This window comes from Sturnus vulgaris, chromosome 4 (genome assembly GCF_052056855.1).
Source record: "Sturnus vulgaris isolate bStuVul1 chromosome 4, bStuVul1.hap1, whole genome shotgun sequence".
NCBI classification, from domain to species: domain Eukaryota; kingdom Metazoa; phylum Chordata; class Aves; order Passeriformes; family Sturnidae; genus Sturnus; species Sturnus vulgaris.
In genome coordinates this window covers 63,227,162-63,254,373 of record NC_142246.1, presented here as the reverse complement: position 1 = coordinate 63,254,373, position 27,212 = coordinate 63,227,162, and the positions used below count along the sequence as shown (strand labels likewise).

At 43.7% G+C, this 27,212-nt stretch overlaps 1 protein-coding gene across 1 annotated transcript; it reads left to right on the top strand.

The window, feature by feature from the left end:
* The first annotated feature begins 3,484 nt into the window (after positions 1–3,484).
* Positions 3,485–26,947, top strand: LOC106854847 (glycerol-3-phosphate acyltransferase 3). The gene is made up of 12 exons (XM_014878987.2): positions 3,485–3,758; positions 13,553–13,625; positions 19,305–19,575; positions 20,665–20,739; positions 21,229–21,318; positions 21,507–21,600; positions 22,005–22,120; positions 23,240–23,295; positions 23,776–23,861; positions 24,283–24,411; positions 24,887–24,966; positions 25,799–26,947. The coding sequence occupies exons 1-12, from the start codon at positions 3,618–3,620 to the stop codon at positions 25,923–25,925; spliced, it is 1,338 nt and encodes a 445-aa protein (XP_014734473.1). The 5' UTR covers positions 3,485–3,617; the 3' UTR covers positions 25,926–26,947.
* Positions 26,948–27,212: the final 265 nt, after the last annotated feature.

The following is a 27,212-nucleotide window of genomic DNA, read 5'->3' as shown; positions in this document are numbered from 1 at the left end:
ACAGTGGTGGAGAGAAAGCATGACCTGCCTGCAGCCAGAAGACAGATGAGAGAGTGCAGAATTCCCCCGAGTGGTTTGCTGGCTTCCTGCCATTCCTCAACAGCACAAGATAAAAGGGAGCACTGGGAAAACCATCCTGACCCTATTTACTTGCAATAAAACACTGATATTCACATGAGATGAAACTTTTTGATATTCTGAAGCTGCCCGGTTCCAGTGACAGGAGACAAATGAAATGCTACTTTTTATTAGATCTGACCTAGCAGAAACCAATAACACATGCAATAACTTAGCAAAGGGAGATGGGAACTGCCTCACGAGGTACAGGCTCCCTTCCCAGGTTGGATTAAAAAGGTTTACTCCATCCTGGAAACCAAGTTTACAGCTGTATTTCATACTACCAAAACTTGAGAGGTGTTGATAATTAGGGGGGATAAAATAAGTGTGGCCAAATAAACAAAAGGAAAAACCCAACAAAAAATTTAGAAAAGCGTTGTGGTAAGACTGATCTTTTTCCTCTGTTTTTGATTCAATCCAACCCCCATTAAAAGCATGTTACATAACAGAGTCATGTTTATTTGGACAATAAACATTCTACAGACATAAACATACACTGTTGCTAGTATTGCTAGTATTAGTAGGAAAAAAATTAGGAATCTATGAAACTCCTCACAAAGTTAAAGAAGAAAACCAACAAAACTTTTTACATCCATTTGAAGCACCTGATTTAGGCAAACTTGAAGCATATCACTTCAACCATAACTTTTTTGATATGCACTGTATTTTGTGAAATAATTGAAAAATAAGGATATATGAAAATGTTTTCTTACAAGTACAGCAACACTGGTATATTCTCATAGGATGTTTCTTTTTGGAAAATACTCCATTAGAAACATGTCCAACTGTAACCTTTCTACATAAAACAGGCCTTGAAAAAATTAAAGGCTGGAAAATTTTTAAAACTGGCACTCTTTCTGTATCTTCAATGGAATCATGTTGTCTTACTCATACTGAAGGTATGGTCTTAGTGCTTGAACAAAAAAAATCCTCCTCCCTTAGGAAAACCAGCTTGCTGGTAAAAGTGCAGCAGAGAAATTTTATGCGCTCATAGATTACAGTGCAAACAAATAAAATGTCATGATCTAATCAATTTGAAAATAAATTATCTGTAGATAGGTGATCAGCAGTTTATAACAGCTTTATCTTTAAAAGGCAAAGGCCACTTGGTAAAGAACTTCAGCACAGTGACGACAGGACTTTGGTAGCAGCTCTGTCACCAGGAGGCTGTTGGATGAGCAGACATGTTTCCTTTCTTCTGTCCCAGGCAGAGAAGGTGGTTTTTCAAGCAAGTCAATAACAGAATTGATTTTTTATCTTTCCATTTAACATTAATGGCATTGTAAATTATTCATGCAAGCATGGAGGGGAAGTCTGCATGCAATAAATGAGAGTATGTGCTTATGTCCGAGTCTTGCCTCTGTCCTGGTGCTGTTCAGCTCACACAGGATGACTGCCTGTGCCTAAAACTGCCTCCTGCCATGATACATTTCCAGTGTTTTTCCCCACTGTTGTGTAGTGAGAGCAGGGGTTAACCCAGCCACCTTCCCCTGCTCTTAAAACACAAATGTTGGTAGAGACTGCTCCCTTCCTACTCTTTGTTTATGGAGCCTGAGGACAGGGCCAGCAGGTCCAATAGCCAGGCTATTGCAGCAAAAAAATGCAATATCTTAATTCCATGTGCTGAATATTACAAGCAGAGGTCTCCAGAATCTTCTTTTGTTTCTCCAGGTACACTGATGGATTTCAGCCTTCTGAGACTCAGGAATTTTCCCCACACCACCAAATTTGACATATGGTGTGCCATTTCACTAAAGTGGAGGTTAATAAGCATGTGGACTAAGTCAAACTATTTTCACTTTTCAAGGTTTGTTTTCTCAACAAACCCACAAGGCAACACGTTGCCTTGCACAGGATTATCTGTATTGCAATCCCTGCTTCAGATGGCAATGTTAGATATTGCTGCTAAATGAAGGTACTGAAATGTCAGGGAGATACAAAGCTGTGTGACCCATTACTGTGAACACTGCACTGTTTTCCTCAAGATCTAGACAGCATCCATTGTTGCTGTTTGGGCTACATCTGTCCTTTGGATGAAGACTTTTGTTCCTTAATGCCAGATGCAAACAAACCAACCAGGCATTTCGCCTCTGCCATTTGCACCCCAGATGAAAATTCACAAGCAAGTACTAAGAAATTTGTATCACTTTCTGCTTGGGAAGCAACAGACAAAATACAAAATTAAAATATCTTATCTATGGGTGTGTTACAAATATCAGCCAGTTTGGGAAGTAATGTGCTTTTGATTTGTTTCTGTTCTGGGCTTTGAGCACTTTTAATTGACTTGGATCCATGCATCTTTGTCATATTTAAAAACCACTTGTAGTGCAGATAGTAAGAACTCCTTATGGTAAGAACTCCACATGGTAATGTGTATGGCACTGACAGGTTATAGCCTTGATCCTAACTGGGCCTTTTGGGCATGATCATAACTAAACACTCAGAAGAATGAAGACGCTGAAGTGCTGTTTGGCAATGTCAGATCTAGCAGGACAATCCTGGTTGCTGTGTCTAGAGGCTTCAGCAGGGATCATCCTGCTTCTGCCTCAGAGAAATTATTTAACCAGATGAGGCAAAGAGTAGGAGGAGAGACATCAGAGCGAAAAATAGCCAGAAAGCAACGCCCTTGTCCACACGACTCTCCTGGAAATAGTTCTGTAGGCCTTGGACTCCCATTCAGGTTTTTTGTTGGATCCTAAGCACTTGGCTCTCAGATACATTTCTGATCTCTCAAACAGAGAGAGGCACACCAAACATCCCATTTCTGTGAAACAGTTATGAAAGACGCACACAGAAATAAGGCTGAGTGCCTTTTTTTTCGAAAGATGATGCTATTCCCTTTCCCTGGGATGCTTTGTCAAGGCTGCCGTCCCTCTTTTTCTGCTAACACCGCTTTCTTGGTATGGATTGTGTCACGCCAAGTGCGGTAGGATTGCTGTGCACAGGCCAGGTCGGCCACTTGCCACCAAGTTTCCTTTCTTTTTGGAGCGGGCTAATGCTTGGGTGGGGTTGGACCCTCAGTGAACCCCTCTTCCCTGCTCAAATAAAGAGAAAACGCAGGCGAACCTCTTGTCCCGTTTCCTTTCTTTAGCTGTCCTTATCTTCTTTGATATTCACAGACCCAGGAGCTTTCCCCAGTTTTCCCTTTTGCTCCCCGAGCCGCTCGTTTCGGGCATCCTGCGGCGCTCCACCCCACGCTGCTGCCCCGCGGCGGTGCCGCCCCCATTGGAGCCGTCCATTCCCCCGCCAGGAGCCTTCCGTGCCATCCGCTACACCCGGCTCTGCCTGCTTCCCACCCGTCCGAGGCACACCAGCTGCCCGACAACGCCGGCCCGGCCCTCCCGGAGCCCCCGGGGCGGAGCGGGGCGGGGCAGGCCGGGGGCGGGCCGGGGCAGGCCGCGGGCCTTTAGGGCCGGCGAGAGGCAGTGCCGCCCGGTCCCCGTTCTGTCCCCGCTGCTGCCGGCGCTGGCGTCGTGCGGCCCAGCCCTGCCGTGCCCGCCATGGAGGTCGTGTGGGCCGTGGGGCAGCTGGGCGCCGCATGGCTGGCCGTGGTGCTCGGGCTCGTCATGCTGCCCTCGGCGCTGGGCGTCTCTCTGGGCATCTCCGAGGCCTATATGTGGGTGCTGGTGAAGACGCTGGAGGTAGGCGGGAGCTCTGAGGGGAAGGGGGGGTGTCCCCGGCGGTGTGTTCCCCATGGAGAGCCGGGCACGGCTCCCTCCGGCCGGGGCTGTGCGGGGATGGATATCCCCGATATCCCCGAGGAGCATCTGTCCGCTCCGCTCCGGTCCCATCTGCCTCCTCCTGTAAGGGAGAGAGGGTGGGTCACGTCCTGCCTGGCATCAGCTCTGCCCAGCTCGGGAAAACTGGAGATCCGTGTTAATTTCGTGGTTCTCACGGCTTCTGAACCCGGAGGAGAGCGGAATAAAGCTCGTCACCTAAGGCTGTACCATGGCCCGGGCGAGGCTGTCGCTGCTCGGTGGCAGCTGTGCTCCACCCGGGGGAAATGATGCCGGGCCGTGCTCTCGGAGGGGGTAAATAAAGCTCTGCTGCCAGCAGTGCTGATGCTCACAGACGCCGACTCCCATGTCCAGCACCTCAGTTGCCATCTGCCCCTAAATTCTCAGGGATAGCCAGTTTCTCGCGGAGGAACTGCTTTCTGCATGGGGTATATTTAATACGTGTGTGAAAACCCTCCCTATTCCTCGACAGGAAATGTGTTTTTAAATTCTTGCTGGACATGATCAGATTTAAATATTTACTACGCTTTTTCCAAGGAGGAGGGGCACCCAAGCCAAGGGAACAGCTGTAAGGAGGAAAAGTGAGATGACTCACAGCGCAGTCAGTGGCCATGCAATGTACGTCAGTGTGTGACTATGGAAAGTAGATTTTGTCTAATTTCATCATGTTCTCCGAGGTTTTCAAGCAAGCTTTGTTCCTGTGCTTCAGTGCCTGGCTAAAAAAATCCCACCTATAAATCAGCATTTATTAAATACGTCTTAAGTCAAAATGTTTTAAGGCTTTTGGGTGAGAATGAATCTCCTCAAAGTACTTTCTGGGACTGTGAATAGTATCATGATAACTGTTGAACAGAGAAGATGCAGTTATTAGTGGAAAAAAGGATTTGAATAGCAGATAGGAAGTAAAGATCACTCTGGCCTGAGGGAGCAATCCAGATGGCCTAGTGAGATAGTCTTGTTTGTATGACTTGTGATGACCTGTGAATAACCACAATTTGCGTTCTTTATTCCTAGATCATTAATCATTCTTTTTTAGTGTCATCAAATGTTGCAACAAGAGGTGACTCAAAATGTTTTGGGCAAAATTATGGAGAAGTATCTCATGGCATATTGACGATGGTTAATTGTGAGAGCTCTCCTGTTGCCTAAGGGAGGAAATAATGACTTATCTTGCAAGTCACCGTTACTTTTGCATGAAATACTTTCTGGAATTGCATGCTGCTCAGTATATTAAAAATTGTATTAATGCCTAATTATATTTGATATAGATATGATATAAAATAATGTATATATAAAAGAAAAGACAATGAAAAATTGGAAGGTATTCTGAGACGAGTCAGCTAAGCTGGACTTACTGTGGGAGAGTGAAGAAGCTCAATCCATCCAGGTATTCTGCTTATCTCAACTTGGCTTTGCTTTGCTTGCAAGTTCTTTGTCCTCAGGATACTTGCATGGGGATAATCCCTGAAAGGAAGTGGTTTGTTGTGGGATGTCTCCTGTTCCTTGGCTCACAGGTTAGAGGCCCCACAGAGGCCGATTGTCTGCAGCCAGGTCCAGGCAGTGCCTGCAAGAGCACCTGAAGACGTGCAATATCTAAACTGTGGATCTTAATCAGAATAATATTGGGAAAAGTCCTGTATCCTCGCATATCAGACTTTTAAGAAGTAGGTTACTAAATAATTTGGAAAGGTGTATTTCTTTTTATAAGGGATAGTTATTAATAACTATCATGTTAACAGTGAAATGTGCTGCTAGCTGGGTGTCTGAGACTTCCTGGGATGTTGAATTGAGTGTGCACAGTCTTCTCCTGCGAAGAGTATTTTGGCTCTGTGAAGTCACAGGATGCTGCAGTCTGATGGCCGAGGCCTTTTTCAGCAGTGTTAACTTAATAGCTTCCTTAAGCTTCCTCTTCCGCTCCCAGCCCTGGATCTCCCCAGGCCTTTTCCCCTCTTTCCCAGGAGGAGGGTGGGCTCTTGCACCTGCGGAGTGTTCAGTCAGGATGCTGCTGCTTTTGTTGCCTCTCTAATGGGCCACATTACAGGAAGCGTCTGCAAAGTGGTGGCTGTTTGTGCATCCAGCTGATACCCAGTTGCTCCCTGGTTTTGCCTGTTTATGTCTTGGCTTAGTGGAAGGACGCAGTGACTGAGGTTTGTTTCCTACATGGCCTGTGTTGTCAGGTTACAATGTCTGCTTTATGAGAGTCAATCTATTTTGAACGTCCAAGTCTGTCCATAGTTCAGGGACAGTTAGTTCTATAGTTTGCTGTGATACCTCTTCAGGTCATGTCAGATAAAACAAGACATCCAAAAATGAGTCTGTGGTGTTCAGTTGTAAGTGTAAGCTGTGTGATGGAGTAAGATGAAGATGACAGGGGGCTTGTGCTTGAATTTTTTCCTGCCAATTTAAAAAAAAAATTCTGCTTGTTTCAGGAGGCTGAAGCTTGTTCCTAGTGCTGCATGATCCAAGAAAAGAGAGGGGAAAGCTCCTTTTAGGAACAAAGTGTTTTTGTACTTTGACCATCTGACATTTCTGACAAGGGACATCAGTTGGTGCACAATAGATTTTTCTCTCTGCTCAGCTGCCTCAGCAAGCACACGCTGCTAAGAAAAACGCAGCATGTACAGATGAGGATGTGTTGCTGTTGGGTTGCATTTGACCCTTAAGTACTGCACTAGGGTTTACCAGCTTTATATGGATATATTTTTTCCTATGTGACTGTATTTTTTTTCAATGTGATAAGGGAAAATGTGTGGAAAGTTGTTCTAAAGAAGTGCAGCAGGCAAACCACTTGCTATTTGAAAGCTTGCTGCAAGTGCATTAACTTGCTTCTGAATTACCTTACCAAACTCAGCAAACGTTTAAGAGATTACTCATTTTTTCTTGTGGCTTTCCTTCCAATGTTTAATATAGAAGTATTTCTGGCACCATGTTAGCATGGTTTTTTAAAATGTGGGAGTTCTGCTGCAGAAACATCTCCAGCACCTGTTTGCCCCTACAAGGAGCTAGTCTGGACTAGTCACCTGCTGTCCTGATGCTTGTGAAGTCACTTGCCACAGAAATATTCCCTATGCTGAAATGCTGGTGACTGTCTCTTGCAGTCATCACAGCATGCTGCACTGCTCCCTGTTTGTTTTTCAACATCAGCAGATAGCTTCCAATTTTAAATTTAGTGCATCTTTACCTCTTGGTCTCATTTTTGCTCTTAATCCAGTGCCTCTTGTCAGCTCTTAATATGATTTGGGGCTGTCGAGGCCCCTGCAAACATGCCATTGGAGCTGTCTTGCCGAGCCCTGGAGAATCCAGCCTTTCAGCAGGTCCTTTGTCTTTCATTGAGGCCCATGGAGCAGCCGCTGTCACAGAGGATCAGTTTCTCTATTTCCATCAGATTGTAGAAAATCTGGAGGACTGGTTTGAGCTGTGTCTATATATTTGGCAGTGGCAGTGCACTCCCAAAGTGATGATCTCTGCTTGATGGATTGCAGATCGCCTTGTTAAATACTTTGGGGTTTTTTTCCAGTCTGCTGGGGTTTTTTTTGGGGTGTGCCTTGCTGCCTGAGACAGTTGAGTTGTCAGCAACACTTTGTACAGAGTGCCCTGCTTACCCTTTCTAATGGGAAAAATTTCTTGTGTTTTTTAAACTGTGCAGTGCATAATACTTGTGAAATATTAAGAAACCCTGAGGGAAGTGAGGTCTTTAGGTCACATTTGTGTCAGGAAACAACCAACCTGGCTATTAACTAACATCACATTATTGTGTATTTCTGGTTTGTTGATGACTGCAAGCACTTCCCCTTCCCAGTCTCTTGAGACTTCTTGTGGGGGCTTGCAGTGAGCAGAGAGAGTGCTTCTTGTGTGGCTGTAATACACAGCAGATGCTGCACTTGTAGGTGTTTTTCATGTCCTGTAACTGATCCATCAGGGTTTAACAGCAGCCTCTTGTAACAGAAGCAATTTATGATACCTTATTATGCTGCCTGTAGGGAATGTATTTTTGCTAGACAAGAGTGTAATATTATTCTGTAGCTGCAGGTTAAGCCCAGGCTCCTTGTGTTGCACATGACCTTGGCAGTATGAATGGACTTAGATGTGAGGAAAAAAGGACTTCTCAGTGCCTCTGGTCAAACTGGAGATCGTGGCTGTGCAGGGCAGGTGGGATGGACTGTTACTCTTATCCTAGGTATGCCAGGCTGCAGCTTCTTCAAATGAATCACCATCAGGATTGTGTGTGGTGCCAGGTATGAGGGTGGGGAAGGGAGAAGGAGAGGACAAAGCTGATAAATAGATGAATCATTGCGGGCTTTGACTGCTGCTTGTGTAACTCAGTGGCCTGGGCAGCAAGCTTTGCTGACTAATGTCATTGCACAGAGTCAATGAAGGCCTCTGTCTGTGTAATTGGTATCCTTCAAGGACTGCTGGGCAGAGGAGAGTCGAAGAGCTCTGCAAGCTGCCAGCTCAGATGGTAATGAGAAGCATGTCTTGGAGACATGCCTGATGTGAATGATGTACCCTTGTTTACAGGGCTCACACTGACTCTTGGAATAGTATTTTAGCAAATTTTGTGCAGAATTTTTAAGTAAATCCCCAGCCTGTATTAACATAGACCCCAGTCCTTTGAAGGCCTTTATGTATGTTTACCACAAATTTAAAAATCAATAGTCCTTGCACATTAGTAAGTTTGGCAGAGCTGGGGGTTGCCCTCTCCTGTGGTTGCATCTGTAATTAAGTCACCATATTCTGGGTCAACAGCTCTTGTCTGAAGCTGCACTCAATTTTACAGCAGGTGAACGCTGTTGATAAGCAAATGCTGTTAAAAAAATTACAGCAGCTATCTTCAGAGCTTGCCTTGAAGTAAGAGTTTGTGAAGCTGCTGTAAAAGAAGCTGCTTGGCATTACTTTTGCTGATGCCATTGATGTTACCCTGTGAAGTTGGACTCTTAATTGCTCACTGGATACCTGTCTACCAGGAAGGACTTGCTATGCAACTCCTGTGTGCAGAAGAATTTAGGAAGCTCCTTGGAGGCAGTGCCAAGGGTTTCCCATCAGAATGAGAAGTACATGGGAGATGAGAGAAGACCTTTTGCCCTGGCTTGGAAATGATTGCTCCTCGTGGTGTGGTTGTGTTCTTGCCTCACACAAAACAACCCAATAACTGGCAGCAGATTTTGCTGTGTTAAACAAGGTGGCATTGTGTGGGATGTGCTCTGCAATCTTTCTGTTGTTATTGAGGTTTGGAGAGATTCCAAGGAGGAATGCTCACCTAAACTAGCACATAAACTTTTGGCTCTGATCCAGTGGTTCCTTTAAAAGAGGAGCACCAGTGGTCTGTCTCCACGTGATTGCAGATTTCAGTCATCTCTCCCTTCCGAAAAATCATCAAACATTAAGTCAGAGGTGATGTAAAGGTGGTAAATGAGGTGAAAGGCTAAGCCCCATTTCTTAGGGGAGGGAACAGGGCAACACTCTGAGGTATTCCTAATGATTTGTCTTTTGATCTCAGCAAAGAATGTATAGAAGGGTTTTCATGAAATGACATGTCAGGTTTGGCTTTGGAGATAGTCAGACCTCTGAGGCAAAAACCACACATTTACAAGAGATATCAAAAGCCCTTCCTAACTCCAGATAAGACAGCTGCCAAATAGACAATTATGTTTCTCAAGTACTGCATAAGTCCTCTGTGTGTGGCAGTTGCTTAGTGATGCCTAAGTGAAATTGATCTTTTGGCCACTTTGGATTTTTTTTTTTTTTAAGGTGCTGATAAATTAGAGGCCTTTTCTAAGAGGATAAGGAGGGAGAACTTTTCAGGGAAAGTTGATATTTTCCTTGCCTAGTAAAGTGTGGTATCTTCAGGTTCTGCATTGTGTAATTAAAGCATCCAAGCTACTTTCTTGTCAGCAGTTAGGATAATAAGGTGATGTTTATAGTTCTGGGATCATGCTGTTTTCTAACTTTACATTTCCAATCCAGTGGGTAGCCCCATTATAGAACTATTTTTAGTCTGTTCAGGAGCCTGGTGTTTTATACTTATTCTCCAAATCTGCTTCAAGAATCCCTACTAAAAACACAGGTTTGCACCAAGGTCCTTGGGACTGCCAGCTCAGCACCAGGCTGGGAGAAGCCACTTAGGTGTGTGCCAGTGTTACTGAGAGATCCAAAAGACGCGCCAGTCTGCTTTTTGCTCATTTCCTGAGTAGGAGGGATGCTATGGCTTATAGTTGTTCCATGCTTTGATCTCTGATACACAAACATATTGTTTTTCCCTCTGTGGGGTGGATCAGCTCTCATTGTGATAGCTTTTTGTATCATAACATTGTCCTTCAGCATAGGAACCAGCTGAAGCAGTGATGGATGGCACATATCCCTGACTAGCAGGAAGGAAGGGGAATTATATTACTGTGGGTGGTGTCTCTTTTGTTTCCCAGCCTGGATATAAACAAGCTTTTCACTTGATCAAAGTTGTGATTCTGGCTTTGAGGGTAGTGCCTTTAACTCAGGTGCCTGAAAATACGTGAAAGAATTAGATGTTAATTAAAAATCTCTCATTTCTTGCTCCTTGTTGTTGCTGGAACACACCTAGTTTTTGGAAATATGATGGATTGAGGTAAGCAGAAAGTTGACAGAGAACTTAAAACTAGTTTGCTGTGTCATCTGGTATTTGTGGGTCCTTAGGAATGCCCAAATGCTCCTGACCAAGAGGGAGAGCTGATCTCGTCATTGCCTGTTCTATTAAGTGTGCTTAAATCCCCTGAGAGACCTGGCATGGGATGTACAACTGCCTCAGCCACTGACTTGTGGAGCACAAGTCAGCTGTCCCCTGGCATGCTCGGTGCAACCTTTGTACAGGGTGCCACGCTGGTGTCAGGCTCATGGCAGCGCTCCCATCTCCTGGGAAGGCACGGGTAGAGGGCAAAGGGGACTGTCCTGTCCTGACTTTCTCTTTGCCATTGCTCCCCCATCCCCCAGGTGGGCTGCTGCACCTTTCTGGAGTTGGATGGCCCTGAGGAGCAAAGGTCAGAGCACTTAGAAAGAAGGAATGTTCTTTTCTGAATAGGGCTGATAAATGCACCTGAGCAGTAGAAACTGCCTTGAGTTCCATGACCCTGCAATTTCTGTGCTTTGGGAAGATTGCCCTGCTTCCTTTGCATAGCAAAATGTCAAAGGATACTGCAGTACAGGGGGGTGTTGCAGGTTTTTGGGCATTACAAAGGCCTGTCTCAATAGCCTGTGTCCTCATGATTTGTGCTGAGGCTCAGGCTTTGATGCAGTCTAGCATGAACCCATAACTGCAGGATTTCTGTAGCAAGAGCTTTCTGAAGGGAGTGTTGCATTCTCTTTCTGAGCACGAAACAAACTGTTCTTCCAGGTTTTGATTATCCCTTTGAGAGGATTTGAAGGGTGAAAGCTTTTTTTTTTTTTTTTTTTTTGTGGTGTGTATGGCTGAGACCATTATCCAAATAAGCTCTTGTTCCTCTGTGTGATGAGTGACTTAGCTGTTTGTGGAGATTCTAATTCATTGAATGCAGTGGTTCAAGTCTGGTCAGAAACGATTGTGTAAATGTATTTTCTGGTCCCTCTGTACCCCCAAATGCATTCCATAGGCAAAATGTAAAATGACAGTGCTGTCAATAGGTTCTTCCTTGAACAGTGTTTTGGTGGTATTTCTCAGAATTTTTATGGTCACAATATTTCTAAGAATGATGTGTAGCAAGAAAGTTACTACAAGTACTTAAGTACTACAGAAAGAATTGAGCTATTCCTACAGTTAAAATTAATTCCTGGAAGAGCTATTGCCTTAGCAGCACCATAACTGGGAAAATGAGTGACTGTATTGGCGGGGTATGTTGTGATTCAGCAAAACCTGGTAAAGTAAGCAGTACTGGCTCATACTGGGAAGTTATTTGATTGAGATAGTGGCATGAGTCAGGATGCTGACCTTTCAGAAAGGAACTACATCTCCACGTGTCCCACAGCTCGTTTAGAGGGGAAAATGTGTGGTTTAACGTGAGGCTGGGTCCTTCCTGTGTAGACCAAGCATCATCTGTGTGCTCCTTAAAAAAATATATATGCCTTTGATACTGATTAAACTATTTATGATTTGAACAGGGTAATATCCTGATCTCTTGATATGAGCTTATTTCTACCGGGTGACCTGTCTGTCTTGAAAATGCCCATTTTAACAGTGTTCCTAGAAATAGAAAGGAGTCTCGTGGAGGAGGAATTGATATGGGTAATGGGGAACCACTGAATCAGCCTTATTTGGCTGAGCTTTCCATCCCTTAACAAATCTGCCATGTGGAAAAAGGAGGGATTCAGGCCAGAAGGACTATTCTGACATCACAGACTTCGGGATGGAAAAAGGATTATAATTGTTAACCCAGTAAAAATGAAGCCTGAGATAGAGGGCTATATAAAAGCTCTCTGGAACTGAGTCAAATAGAGGTCAAGAAACCCTTCTGCCCTGAGAACAGGTTAAACTGGCTCCAGCCTCATCGGGGCTGGAAATGAGACAAAGTCTCTTGACTCTGTCCTGCTTTTGCAGGAGCCAGGGCAGCTGGGAAGCTTTGGCACTCGCTGGAGAGCAGAGCTTACCTTATTCCCTCTTTCAGTCTCATTGTCTCAGACCACCCACAGGAAAAGAGCAGGTAAACCCTAAGTGAGCTGGAAGCCCTTCCCAAGGGTAGAGGAAGGGGCTCTCTGTAGCTCACCCTAAAGCTGGTGAGTTGGGCTGTTTTTCTGCTGCTCAGAGCTTCAAAATGAGAGCTAAGAGAGTTGGGGTTGTTCAGCCTGGAGAAGGCAACTGGAACATGGTGCCCAGAGAAGCTGTGAACTCTCTGTCCCTGGAGGTATTTAAGACTTGGCTGGATGGGGCTCTGAGCAGCCTGATCTGGAAGAAGGTGTTCCTGTCTGGGGCAGGGGGTTGGAACTAGGTGATCTCTGAGATCCTCCCAACCCAAACCATTCTACCATTCTGTAAAGGTGCCAAGAAACAAGCAGTTGCAGAGTGAAGGGAAATGTCAGGTTTGTTCAGCTTGGAAAATTCTTGGGTGCAATCCTTTTTGGGTTAAGTCTGAATTTAATTGAAACTTCCCATGACTGCAAATGCTATTTTTGGTTTTTAGTGAAATCAGCTGTGTGCAGGCTTCAGTTTCATTTAACCCAGATAGGATTTCTTGGGTTTTCTTTTTGCTTCAGTATGATGAAACTACTCTGAAAGAAGACAGGCTGGGTTGTGATGTGTCTGTCAGCTTTGTGGACATATGCTGTGTGTTCTGTGCCTAGCTCAGCTGTGGGGCTTTCCATGCAGCCTGCACTCAGTGGCTGCTGTGGCAGTAGCAAGGCTGACAGAGGCCTTTCAGGCTCTTGGTGGCTGTGTACCTGAACTGGAGCTGAAGCAGTTGTGGAGCACTGAGTTGGCTCTCTGAAGACTGAGAGCAGAGTTGGGAAGTACTGACTAGCACTGAGTGTTGTTTTGGTTTGGTTTTTCTAATTATTATTAATTACTCTGAGTTTCTTTATAAGAACTGTGTATGGGTTTGGTGTTGTGGGCACATCTGAGGAAGATGAATGATGATTACCTGGCGAAGATATTCTTTGAAAATCACAATGTGTCTTTGACTAACTGTTGGGGTTTTTTTTTGGTGACGTTTTTCCTTAAGTGAATTCTGCATTTGTGAAATTAATGTTTTCTTTCTGTTCAACAGTGGGCCACTATCCGGTTACAAAAAAGTGCCAAAAAGCCGCAGCCACAGTTGCCACGGACTCCTACTGCTAATGGTGAGAGCTGGGGGTAAAGTCACATTGATGAGACTCATCCTGTGACCTTGGAGTACTGAGGCCTTCTCAAATAAAGCACTTTGATATGTACATGAGAGAACTGGAGAAAGGTGGGGTGTTACATGCTCACTGAAAATCATGGTTTTTCCTCAGGCAGCTGCTCACTCACTGCCCCAGTGGGATCGGGAAGAGAATCACAAGGGTAAAAGCCTGAAAACCTGTGGGCTGAGATGAAGACAGTTAAACAGGGAAAGCAAAAGTCACACACACAAGCAAAGCAAAATAAGGAATGAATTCCCTGCTTTCCTATGGGCAGGCAGGAGAGCAGCGCCCATCATGGGCAACAGTGACTTGGAAAGACAAACACCATCATTCCAGATGTCCTGCTTGCCTCCCATTTTATATCCTGAGCATGATGTCATATGGTTGGGAAGATACCTTTGGTCACTTTGTGGCACCTGTCTGGACTGTGCTTCCTCCCACTCTCCCAAGCACCCCCAACTTCCTCATCAGCCTGTCTGTAGGAAAAACAGGAAAGCCCCTGGATCTGTAAATCCTGCTAAGCAATAATAAAAACATCTCTATGTTATAAACTGTGTGCTCAGCACAAATCCAAAACACGGCCCCATACCAGCCACTGTGAATGCAATTAACTCTGCCCCAGTGAAAGCTAGCATGCTTTTTATTTATGAAAAATCAGGGGATGAGGAAATGAAGGCTGTGAAACAATATGAAATTTAACAAAACAAAGTAGAGCTTAAGATGGAGACTGTTCTCAGTTGATGGAAATTTTTGTGTTTAAATATGAGGTTAATTTTAATCTTGAAATGTTTGAAATTTACCCTGATGCTTGCAGGGTTGATGGCCAGCTATCTCAATCCTAACAGCATCAGAATGCACTCAAATATTCTCTGAAGAGATATAAGAGTTTGTTGGACAGTACTTTTCTTTCCAAAGCTCAGTGCTTTGTCTATTATAGGACTGCAAGTTGAAAGTGTGTGGTGGGCTACTTGTCTTTTTTTTAGTCTGCTGCTATTGACCTTTTACCCTCTGGAGTTAGTATCAGTGTTTGCCAAACTTCTTACACTCACTGTCTGTAGAAAGACAGCTGAAAAGTTGCTTCATCTTTCTTCCTTTAGCCCAGTTTTGAAATTAGTTCTTTAACTATATCTAAACCCATACTATGTGTGAGTGGTAGACTGTAGTAGGTCAGAGTTGGCTTTAAGACTTTGGAGCCATGAGAGAAGTCTTGAGTTTGCCCAGGAAACAGGAGAAGGCTGAACAAGGCACTGCAGCCAGCACTTGGTTTCCTCCTGGTTCCTAAATGCTTCAGTTTTGTTATTCAATTGCTCTGTTATGACAGCATTTGGCAGCAGTGTGAGCATTTTCTGTGTGCTCCCTCCTTAGGCTGCACAGCTGGAAGCAGGCCCAGCCTGCCAGTTAGCAGACAAGTCAATTGTTACCTGAGCCTGTGGATTAGCTCATGGGAACATGATCCAGCAGTGAGGACTCAATTGCTGAGCTGGGTATGTGTGTTTCAGCTCCAAAGGGATATCCTTATCAATACTGCAAACACCGGGATCACACTGTCTGCAGGCCAGGCATGGAACTGGCTTCCATGGCAGCAGATGCAACTGTCAGCATCTGTGATAATAAACTGGAGGTACTGCACAGCAGCTCTGAAAAAAGGTTAAACCTTGTCTTGCTTAATTGCTGACTTTCAAGTGGCTGAGAAAAAGCACATCCTATATCACTTACCAGTGTCCTGAAAGTTGTGGGGTTTTTTGGGAGGAAAGGAGGAAAGGCAAAGTTAGGGATTGTGTTAGCTAATTGTCAAGGACATGTTGTCTGCTTCCCAGTGATGCAGGAAGATATCCTTTTTCTTCCTGTAAAGCTGATGGTGCTCCATCATGTCATGGGCCAGTGAGAGGGCAAGAGACCCTACTGAGCTGCTTTAGCTGCACAGCAGGAGCTGTCACCCTCCTAGACATCTGATTGTTCTTACACATAGTTATTTCTTCTCTAGTAAAGAGACAGCAAGGGAGAGATATCTTAGCTAGTAGATGCTTATTTGAGCTATCTTTAAAAAACAACAAACCTACAAGTAGCTATTTCTCCTGTGTGCAGTGGAGGGGTGTGTAGTGTTAATATGTGCTGTGGTTAAGAACCTGTGCTAAGTTGAGTGTACTCCACTGGCTGGAGGACCATTAGAGATAGTAAAAATGGCCTGAGGTAATTAATATAGATGATTGCATGCAGGCTCCATTCAAGCAGTCTTATGGATGGGGATGCACAATCACAGTGGTAGCCCGAAGCCCTTTTCAATGTCCTTTGTATATCTGAAATAAAAAGTTTAAACCTTTCCTCACTGGAGGTGGCTCTTTCTGCTGGAAGCTGCAGTCTTAACTGTACCTTACTTGAGAAAGTATGGGGAGACATGCAGTGCCAAGCTGTGCTCCGTATCTTGCTCTTGGGAATTTTTTAAGCATAGGAGTAACTGGCTTGTGATTAGGAGTTCCTGGCTGTAGAAGAAAGTACTTGAGGGCCAGGACAGGTGTAGGTCTAACAGTGCATTATATAAGTTGGCATCCCCTGAGGTGACAGAGCACGAGCAGACAGAGGCCCAATTGCATTACACAATATTTACTGAGGGAGGAGAAACTCCTGCTGATAATGAATTCCAGAGTAGTTGATTAAAGCAGGGTAAAGGTAAATGTTTGTGTGTGTATGCACTATGTGTAAGTGCTGAAAGCATGTGCGTATCACCTCTTAGGTCTTTCCTGATCACCCAGCCAGGACTAGGAGGTGGGTCAGGATAGGGGAGAGCACTGCAGATGTACGTGCAAGGGCAAATTTTCCTGTTCACTGGCAGAGAAAAATTAGTCCTCCTCAAACACTTTGAAATTGTGTCCCTCAGTTAAAAAAACCCACAAAAACAACCAAAAAACCAAGTGAGCACAATTGAGGAGGCACCACCTTTCTCTGCAGTATCAAATCCACAAATTTACATCTCTTGGCAGAAAGGGCAGCCAGTGCCCCTGTGTTGGTGGTGTGATAAGGAGTAGTTTCAAATGTTGACTGATTTAGTTATGTGGGGAATTATGTGGTGCAGTCACCTCAAGATCCTCTGCTTGAGGGCAGTGTGTGCTGGACCCAGTGGTTGCTCTTGGCTGAGCAGGTGCCTGAAGGGTAGTGTCTCTCTCACTGCAGCTGAATAACCAGAGAGACCTCAGCTCTCTGTGTGGGTGCTGGCTGGGTTGTCAGCAAGGTGGTGGGTTTAAAAAAGAGAAAAATACTAATAAGAGATTTGAAAATTACATTCGATAAAAGAAAAGCTTATGCAAATAATGTTAGTAGTAATGTCTAGTTATTACATAAGTAGATACTACTAAGGAGCTAATTACTATATACTACTAAGTAGATACTACTAAGTATATCTACTTACAATGTAAGTAGATAGTGTCAAATTTGAGCCTGGTATAATTAGTTGACTGGAGTATGTGAGCTTGAAGGCTTGGGGTTTGTGCTGCAATACTGAGAAAAACAGTGACTATAGCTTTTTTTTTGTTGTTGAGAGTAATGTTTGCTGTACTCCTGCCTTTGGCAAGCTGAGCTGTGCCCATGGCCAAGGGATTAAAGGCCATTGAATGTGACTTGTGATTACAAGAAGGCTAAGTACATCACCAGAGCAGCGTGTGTGTGTAATTCTGTTCGTAGTACCTTTGTGTGCTGATGAGATCTTGGCTTGGAGTAGCTGTCCCAAGGCTGCAGGGCAGCTGGTGCTGGCATAGGGATGTCATGTGACAATGACAGCACAGACTGATGAGGCAAGACTTTACAGCCCTGCTACCTCAGCTTGTGATAAACTTGAACTCTGGGTTGGCTTCAGCTGAGAAGCTGCAGCTAGACTGGCCAGCTGCTTGAGTGGTGCTGAATGGGTGGAATAAGGAGGAAACATTCCCAGCTCTGGGGACTGGAGAGAGGGGTGGTACTGGTGTGATAGGTGCTGGACCATTCCCCTGGTTTCTTGCCTACAACTTGTTTCCAGCAGCACAGAGCAGACAGGTCAGACTGATGACTCACCTACAGTCCTGGATATTTCAGTTTGGAGATTTTCTGAGTACAAGAAGAATTGAATAAAAACTAGAGCACTGATTTGGGTTTAACATATGACATTAGTGTAGTCCATTTTGGTAAATGTTTGTTGTAATGCATGCTTGTATAATTTAGATCCTGAAGAGCATGTGGCTTTTTGGGTGAGCCATATTAATGGTTTATATTTGTAGGCTTGTGCTAGGACAATGCAACACAATTGGAAGTTGTGGCTGCCAGGTTCCAAGCTGAAGGTGCCAATATGTTTTGTTGCATGTTGTTTTTCTTTAGTGTTTACCTCAGTGATTTGTGGGATTTGTATCTTGGAGCTTCTTGTGTTATCCCATACGTGTGCATGTGCCATATGAAGATTTTCCATATCACTTGTAATTTAAATGTTACAATTATTGACACAGGAAATATACCGAGATTTTCTACTGGCAAGACTTCATTAGGAGAAGATTTCCTACAAAAACATATCTTATGATGTGGAAAGTTCCTAGGAGCTTGACGAAATTGGATGCTCTGTCCTTTCCCTTTTTTTTATCTCAGCATGGAAGCACAGAGATTATGCAATTTATCAGAGGGTATCTGACAGAGTGGCAACCTGAACTTGGACCTCTGTAATCCAAGTTGAGTGTCTCAGGGGATGGTTTTTCTGGTTAACTGTTACTCTAGATTTCTTTGGTCATCAGTTTCTGGAGCCAGACTTGCTTACCAGCCAGCAGCTACTTGATCTTTGTTTAGCTTACACAATTTGTTCTTACCTTTGAAAGCTCTGATGAGAAATCTGTGCTTATCAGACCATAAGCTTAAAAATGGAAAGGGTGGAGGAAGGGGAATACTTGTTTGCACTGCAGTTCAGAACTCTCCAGGTTTCTCTCCAGGCATTATGTAGTCAGAGTTCAGCTGAAACTGCTGTTATTGCTGAACTAAATCAAGGCTCCTCTAGGCACAACTTTCTTTGATGTGGTGTTTTGGAGGGCTTTTCTTTGTTTGATTTTAAATAAAATTTAAAAATAGTGTGGTCTGCCTGTACTTACAGAAAGAAAATATTTGTGCTGTGAAGGCAGGGAAGTGTGTTTGGTTCAGAGCTGGTCTATGCACAGTGTTGTGGTCTGGGGCTTTGGCAGCATTGTGGCTATGGGACACCAGAATGTCAGACAAAAGATGGGACTAGAGAATCCTCCATCAAGGAGATTGAATGCCCTTAAATACACAGACCACAGAGGGATTGGAAAGGCCAAGGTTTCACTTGATTTCTTCTGAAAGCATAAGAGAATCCTGGATAAAGTTTGAGTTGAGAACATACCGAATGATGGGAAGGGTTTGCCTTCTTGCTTCATGTTCAGTAGGTAACAGAACTTGATATAACTGCTGCTCAAGGTGTTGGTGTGAGGAAGGGGAGTTGCAAGTGGCCTCCTGCAGGGTATGCTGTGTTCAACTGCACAGCTTCTCTTCCTGTCCTAGGAGGGGCTCTGACAGTAAATTTGTCTCCTTGAGTAATGCAGAGTAACAAATGGTCTGGAGGGTGACTGTTACATCACAGAATCATTTTCTCAGGTGGTTACCCTTTTCCTTCCCAAGGTATCATTGAAAGGGATGAAACACCTATGGAGAAAGAAATCTCTCTTCTGCATCGAGCAGACTTCGAATTCTCCCACATTTTCTACTTCTGCAGAAAAGGATTTGAGGCCATTGTGGAAGATGAAGTCACTCAACGATTTTCCTCAGAAGAGCTGCTCTCCTGGAATCTGCTCACAAGGACTAATGTCAACTTCCATTACATCAGCCTGAAGCTGACTGTTGTGTGGGTCATTGGGGTGATAGTGCGGTACTGCTTCCTGCTGCCCCTACGGTAAGCTCTGGTGCTGAGGGGTTTTGTCAGCCTAGGAGCAGGTAAATTTGTGTTTTCTTGGTAAATGCCATCTCCGCTTGCTTTAACCCAAAAGCAACATTGGCACATATAAAGTATTAACTTGCTTAAAGGCTCCCTTTATGTTAAGAAGCCCTTATTCACTGTGGAGAGTAGAGTAAGGCTGGTGGTCATCTTTTCCATGGATGCTTCCCCTAAGTCCATGTGTATTGGCAAAATAAATGTAAACTCTAAAACTCCCTGATACTGTGTGCATGGGAGTATCTGGATCTGCTGCTGATGGGTTTAATTGCACCACTTAATTAGTAACTTGTTTTCATTTTGTTTTGCTTTTATTCAGAGTTAGGATTAAAACACGAAGGAGACAGATTTCTCATTCGGACTTGGTTGTTTATTGAATCTTATTTAAAGTACAGAGAGTTCTGCAACACTTCTAGCTACTAGCTAAAAGTGAGCAAAATGGAGATGAATTTAGCTAGTTACAAGGTCTTTTAAAGCTAAATAGTTTAATTAAAATCTAACACCTATATTATTTATACTTTTGACCCAATAACTAAACACCTGTGACCCGCACTGCTGGATTTTTTTATCCAACTAAAAACTACTACCTGAAATCATGAAGAAGAAGGAAGCAGAAGGAAGAAAGAGACAATGCCCAACAATGTCCATCTTGTTCTATACCTATTACTATATTCTAAAAACTCCAAACTCAAAACCTTTCACCATGTGAACTTACACACTTCTATTCTAACAACACACCAGTGATTCTAACTTTATCACTCAAATTTGGAAGCCTTCTCCAAGGCCTCAAGTCAAAAGCAGTGTTCCCTTGTGGGTTAGTGTCAGAAAGCACAGAAAGTTCAAAACTCTTAGGCTTCGGGGTTCCAACATGCTGCCTTTGCCAGACCAGGACTTTAAGTAATAGATCAGGGAATTGCTGAGTTAGAGAACTGCATATGTCAAGTATCTGAAGAATAATTGAATTTCTGCAATCCCTTTTCATTTTAAAGGAGGAAAGTATTACAATGAGCAAAGCTACTTACTTAGGTTTAATGTCTGTTTTGTCTGTAGCTTTACCCTCGCTGCTATTGGGATTATGTCAATGATTGTGGGAACAACAGCAGTGGGACAGCTGCCAAATGGCAGGTAGGTACTTTGTGTGAGGGATGAACTCACCGAATTGCATCAGTGCAAGCACCTGAAGATTAGGAGTGGACAGATTTGTACCTATAACAGACTACCAATAGTCCATTCCACCCACAAATTTGTGGACCTTGTTTTAGTGGCATTTTGAATTTGGGCTGAGGTTGGGTTCTTACCAGTCTTGGCACTAAGGTTGATGATTTCTGGTGGGTTCCTCCTGCTGCCATGAGATACTCAAATGGGGCATTGTAGAACAGGTAGTAGTGTTGGGATGAAAAAAACCCACCAAAAAGGGGACAGCCTTGGCTAGCTAAGTAGCACCAAGGATATGATGTATCTTGGCTGAGCGGCTGTAGCAAGTGAGTAGTAGAGCTGGGAACATCCCTCTGTGCTCCAGAATACCAGGAAAATTTCAGCCCTGAGTAGGCTGGAGAATATTGCATGTGTGTCTAGCTGCTTTCCAGGATGCTTCAGGTGTCTGATTTCTTTCAGGGTGAAGAACTACCTGAGCGAAGTGGTTCACCTCACATGCTCCCGAATCCTTGTCAGAGCTCTGTCTGGTACTATCCATTACCATAACAAGTGAGTGAGCACAAGTGTGAATGTGCTTATATGTGTGTGTCATCCCACTGGAATTGGGGACTGCTCTCCTGAGCTGCAAGTTGATGTCACACTGGAGGGTGACTCACCTGACAGCTTCATGGAGCTATTTGGTGTGTAATGTGGTGCTTAGTGCACTAGCAGTCTAACAAAAAAACATGTAATTGCAGGGAAAACAGACCTCGGAAAGGAGGAATTTGTGTTGCCAACCACACATCACCGATAGATGCGATCATTTTGACAAATGATGGATGCTATGCAATGGTATGAGGACATCCAAGATAACCACAGCTGAGGGACCAGGAGAGGGAAAGATTGTGGGGTGTTGCTTGTGGACTTCAGTGCTTAACTTTCACAGCAGAGATGCTTGCTTGAGCAGTGTTCAGTGGGCACAAGTGTAAATTATGTTGAAATTGGTCTGTATTATGTGCTGGAGAAGTTGTCCTTGGAGTGTCAATGCCAGGCTGTTCATCTGTTCAAGTACCTGAGGCAGGCTTCCATGTGAGTGTCTAGGTGCTCTCAAGCTAATGCATTTTAACAGTTCTGTGGTCACTAGCTTGCAGTCTCCCAGTGCATTTGGGTTTGTTGGATTTTCTTGGAGGGTTGGAGAGGAGGAAGTTCTGCCTTTCAGGTGTCTCAGACACTGATGTGCCTTGCTGGGCTTGCAGGTGGGCCAGGTTCACGGTGGGCTAATGGGCATTATCCAGCGAGCCACGGTCAAGGCCTGTCCTCACGTCTGGTTCGAGCGCTCTGAGATCAAGGATCGCCACCTAGTGACAAAAAGGTGAGGTGTGTGCTGGGCTGCCTCCCTGGAGAGGCAACGGGCAGTCCAGGACCCGGATTTGGGAATGAGTTGCAGGGATGGCGTGCAGCACACTGCATTGCTCAGAATGACCTGAGTGTGCTTGCTTGTGTGGGCTTTGGTGCAGTGCACTGCAGTCAAAAATGTCAGGTTCCCAGGTCACCAGGGAAGGCTTGAAACATTTATACAGCCTGTCATGGTTCAGACCAAAGGTTGTGGGAAGGTTTGAATTGCAGACTGTCTCAAAGCATCTCAGTTGGGAAGCCATCAGCATAATAGCTAATGTGTGATGAAATCAGGTATGTGTTTTGAAAGGATGTGAAGATACTTAATTTCAGGTACTTTCTGTTGAGGAAATACTGATGATAAAGTTGGCTTTCTGTGACAAAAACTGTCTCAGTTTCATTGGTAATTATGAGCCACTAGATATAAAAAGCTTTATTTGTTTGGGTGAGAGGCAAAATGTCCTGTTATGAGAATATAAGCTATGTACAAAAGTGGTTTTCTCCTGGATGTCATCAAAAGCATACCCATGGGTACTGTAGTACAGGGATAAAAATCCTTCCTAATCTGTAGAGAGCTTTTTAGGTTAATTTGGACTGGTTAGCTTCTTCACTGGCTTATTAGCCTCTGCACAGCAGGACAGCTTTGCCAAGTTGTCCAAGTGTTAGTCAAGTAGTATGAGCTGTAGGCATTTAGAGGTCCCCTTTTTTAAGAAATACACTGTTAAACAGCAGAGATTGGATGGACCACTGCACCAATAAGGTTTTTTCTTATGTAGGCAATTTCTTGAAGGTTGAGTTGAGTTGAGTTAGTTGGACTGGCTTAATGGCATGTAATTGTTGGCTTCTCTGACAGTCATCAGTAAAATAATGTAAAGAAAACAGGATCTTGCCTCAATATAACGCTCCAGGGGCCTGAGGGATGGCAGGCACAAAGCTTCAGTGTCTGTGGAAAAGAAAAGCAAGTACAAATTAGTGTCTAGTAAAAGGCTTCGGTTGCATACATATATAATATATAAAGGTATTTTTAATGCACCTGCCTGAGGAAAGAAAAGAGTTGAAATGAGTTGTTTTTTAAGCTTTCCTTCTGCTTCCACAGACTCAGGGAACATGTGGCAGATAAAAGCAAACTCCCGATCTTAATTTTTCCAGAAGGTAAGAAGCTGAACTACTTATCTTCATTCAGTGTAGATGTCATCCCTGTTCTCTTTTCATGGCTTTTCTCTTTTCTGCTGCTCAAATCTACCTTCACCTCTGGCTTCAACTCTGTTAGGGCATTCCTGCTTTTCATCTTTAATGTAAGATGAATATACATGGAGACAACACAATACTGTCTCTGGACGTTGCTTCTCCTGACAAAAGCTGCAGGCAGAAGAAGGGGAAGATTGTTTATTTTGCCCTGAGATTATTAATTTGCTGTCCTAGATATTTAAACCTCAGCATTGTGCATTTTGTCTTGCACACCTTCTGGCTTGATTCAGGGAGTCAGTCACAAGACAAAAGTTAAAAGTAAGCAGGGGAGAGATGCTTGACTCAGTGAGCAGCAAATGCAGGCTATTTATGGTAAGACCTGTATATGGATGTTGTGTTGTACTGAAATGGCTGTGTGAAGCAGTGACTTTCTCTTCTGGACAGGCACCTGCATAAACAATACATCTGTGATGATGTTCAAGAAGGGGAGCTTTGAGATAGGAGGGACAATCTATCCTGTTGCAATCAAAGTAAGTGGAAATAGCTGGCTGCTGAATTTCAGAGTTTGGGATGGGTTTTTGTGAGAGGGGCAGGAAGCGGTTTCAATACCGCTGCTATTGAAAGCACAGTAGCTCTGGCAATTGGGTGCATGCTGTGGAAGGCTCCTGGAGAATAAGTGGCTGAAATGAAAGTGAAGTCTTTTGGCCAATAGAGCCTGGCTGGTAGGCCCTGAAGAGGTCAGTTTCTTCTTCCAGAAAGCTGGAAGGAAGAGAAATCCAGCTAGTCCTTCCCAGTGCTGAAGGGAAGCATTCTGCTCACAGCATACTTAATTCTTTCAGCTGTCCAGGCAAATGGGTGACTGCTGCTGGTTCTGCCATGTAATCCCAGGTCTGAGAGGCTGTGATGGTCTGGGAAAAGGCTTAATCAATTGTTTTTTGTGATCCTTTGCAGTATGATCCTCAGTTTGGAGATGCCTTCTGGAATAGCAGCAAATACAACATCGTGAGCTACCTGCTGCGAATAATGACCAGCTGGGCCATCGTTTGCAATGTGTGGTACTTGCCACCAATGGTTAGAAAGGTAATCAAGCATCTGATTGCCTGACTACTATTTAAGAACTTGACTGTGTCTGCAAGTGCACTTTTACTCTTTTTTTCCTCAAAACCTCTATCCACCCCATGTCTCCAAATCAGTTTTATACTGGATTTTTGTCAGTGCTGACTGATGTATGGTTGGACTCTGCTTTTCCTGATGCAGCTTGCTACCATCAGCAGTGCATCAAATATGCAAAGGATTGCAGTAAATGCAATGTTGTTCACAGTAGCAATAATGTTAATGTTCCATCTTGTTGAAGCAAAATTTTCTCCTAGTTTCAACGCTTTAGGGGAAAAATGAGTTATTATCACATGGGAACAGCAGATTGTGATGTTGGCATGATAAGGAATGGGTTGTTTGGCAGTGAGCTAATTTGATGAGACAGCAGACAAAAAAATGTTATGAAAGTCTGCTTCAGTTGACTTCTCTCTGCTTTATGTTGAATTTATGACCCTTAAAGGAAGATGAAGATGCTGTTCAGTTTGCCAACAGAGTGAGGTCAGCCATTGCTCGCCAAGGAGGACTGACTGAACTTCCCTGGTGAGTGATGCCATCCTTGTTAGAATTTATGGACTATTTGTGGTTAGTTTGACTGATAGGTGCTTCCCTCCTTAGCTTTGTGACAGATAACATTCAACATCACTTTATTCCACTCAGAGAAAACACTGGAGTAACTCCACATGCACGTATGTGAAAGTAAAAGACGTATCAAGTCTTTGGAGCATGTACCATGCAGTGAGTTTCATCTAAAGGCTTGATGCTTTTGAAGTAGGTCCAGTCACAGTTGTTTCTCATGTTGAGATTAAGTAGCAAAAGTGAGGTTGCTTGGCAAATCTGATGAACACCAAAAAATAAAATAGGCCTTGAGGCTTTCTGCTCTGACTTTCTCATGTCCTGCCTCAGTAAGTAGCAGGATAATGCCTAGATTCATATGACACAAATTTGAGAGCAAAATTCAGATGAAGAGAATGGGCAAATAGATTCAACTATGAGACCCAGCTCTGAATAATATAAGGCAATTCACAACTGTAGTGTTGCAGAAGACTGGCTGCCTCTACAGTCTGGGGAAGTAGCATCCCAGATTGGCAAAGATTTCTGTTGTAGGTACAGCTTGTTACCAACATGAATAGACTGCTTCAGTGGGCTGAATTCAAAATTTGAACTGCATAAGTGTTGTGGCTTAAGGTAAAGGCTTTAATAAACGTGCTTAAAATTGGATGTTATAGAAGTTCTGAAAAAAAGCCTTTAATAATAATAATTTAGATTACCTTACCTACCTTAATCAACTGTAGAGTTTTAATGTAATGCATAGTTCAATAGCAATAGCTATAACAGTCCTGATGGCTTACTCTTCCCTCTTGCTCTATTCCAGGGATGGAGGTCTGAAACGAGCAAAAGTCAAAGATACTTTCAAAGAAGAGCAGCAGAAAAACTACAGCAAGATGCTAGTGAGAAATGGATCAGTAGGAAGCTTGTCTGCAGAAACTGAGTCAGACTGAATGGTGATTCTTGAAAAGTAACTTTGCACAACCAGCCTTAGCAGGAATAATGTGGGGTTTTTTTAATTAAAAAAAAAAACTGAGAAAAAATAGAGCAAGAAAACAACAAAATCCTTCATTGTGTGTATGCATATTCTCTGTGTGGCTGGTGCAGAGCCTGCCAAGGGTAGTGTCTCTGTGTTCCTCCCTGTTCATTCTTTTACTATCCTGCCCCTCACCATCTTCATGTGATGATGCACTGCAGCTCCTGGTATTCCCAAGCTGAATGCCTGCAGAGTGAGAAGATGAGAAAAACACCCCAGTTTTTCTGAGTTTGTAAGGATGAAGGGAAGTAGACTGAACAGATGCTGTCAGGACCCTGGTTGTGAAGATACCTCTTGTTCATGGTACTTTAAAGATTTAAACAACAAATTTTTTTTTCTCTGTTGCTCACAGACTTTTTGTTGTAGATGACTTAAATAACATGCTTTAGGATGTGGTCAGAACTGTAAGATTGACTCCTTTTGTTAGCTTGCACCTGGATGTGCAAGGAGGGAATGGAAGCAAGGGCTGCAGAAACCCTACAGGATGGGAAAGGAGCTGCCTGCCAAAAGCACAGACCATGGACCATGAGGAATTTGGTTGCCTTATAACATGGTATTGCCTTTATTGAGAACTGCTGCCTGAGGGAAGATGAGGGGCAAGTCCTCAATCTCCCTGTCCATTGCTCTTGTTGAAATTGCTTTCTTGAGCTCTGGAACTGTAAAGGTAAGGTACAGTTAGGATTGGATAATGTAGGCTATGACAGATGAATTTTTGTGGATTGTCAAGAGTGCCCATCTGCAAAAATTATTGTTAATGGCTTGAAGTTCTCAAGAGAGCCACTCCAGAAACATATTTTGTGTTTCCTGGGCTAGCAATAGCTATCACAACTATAGACATAGGATCTGTATCTAAGTCAGCTTTGATACGAGACGTGGCATGTCCAAATCTGCAATATATTGCTGTCTGAATGTAATGAGAAATAAATTCTATATTTCTAATGGGTCTTGTGTGGCATTATTACTGTTCTCTATATCTATATAATTAACACATTTATACTTCCTGAGAACTTAACGTTGGAATCATGGAAACTTCAGTCATCAACATAAAGGACCTGTTGTAGTTGAGTTCTACAGATTTCTAACCTGACTTTTTCGTTTTTTACCCTCTCCTTGGACTCTAAGGCACATAGATGGCTTGGTGTTTATCCTTGTTAGAGTAGGAGTAACTCATCATGCAAGCTGATCTTGAAACTACAGCATGAAG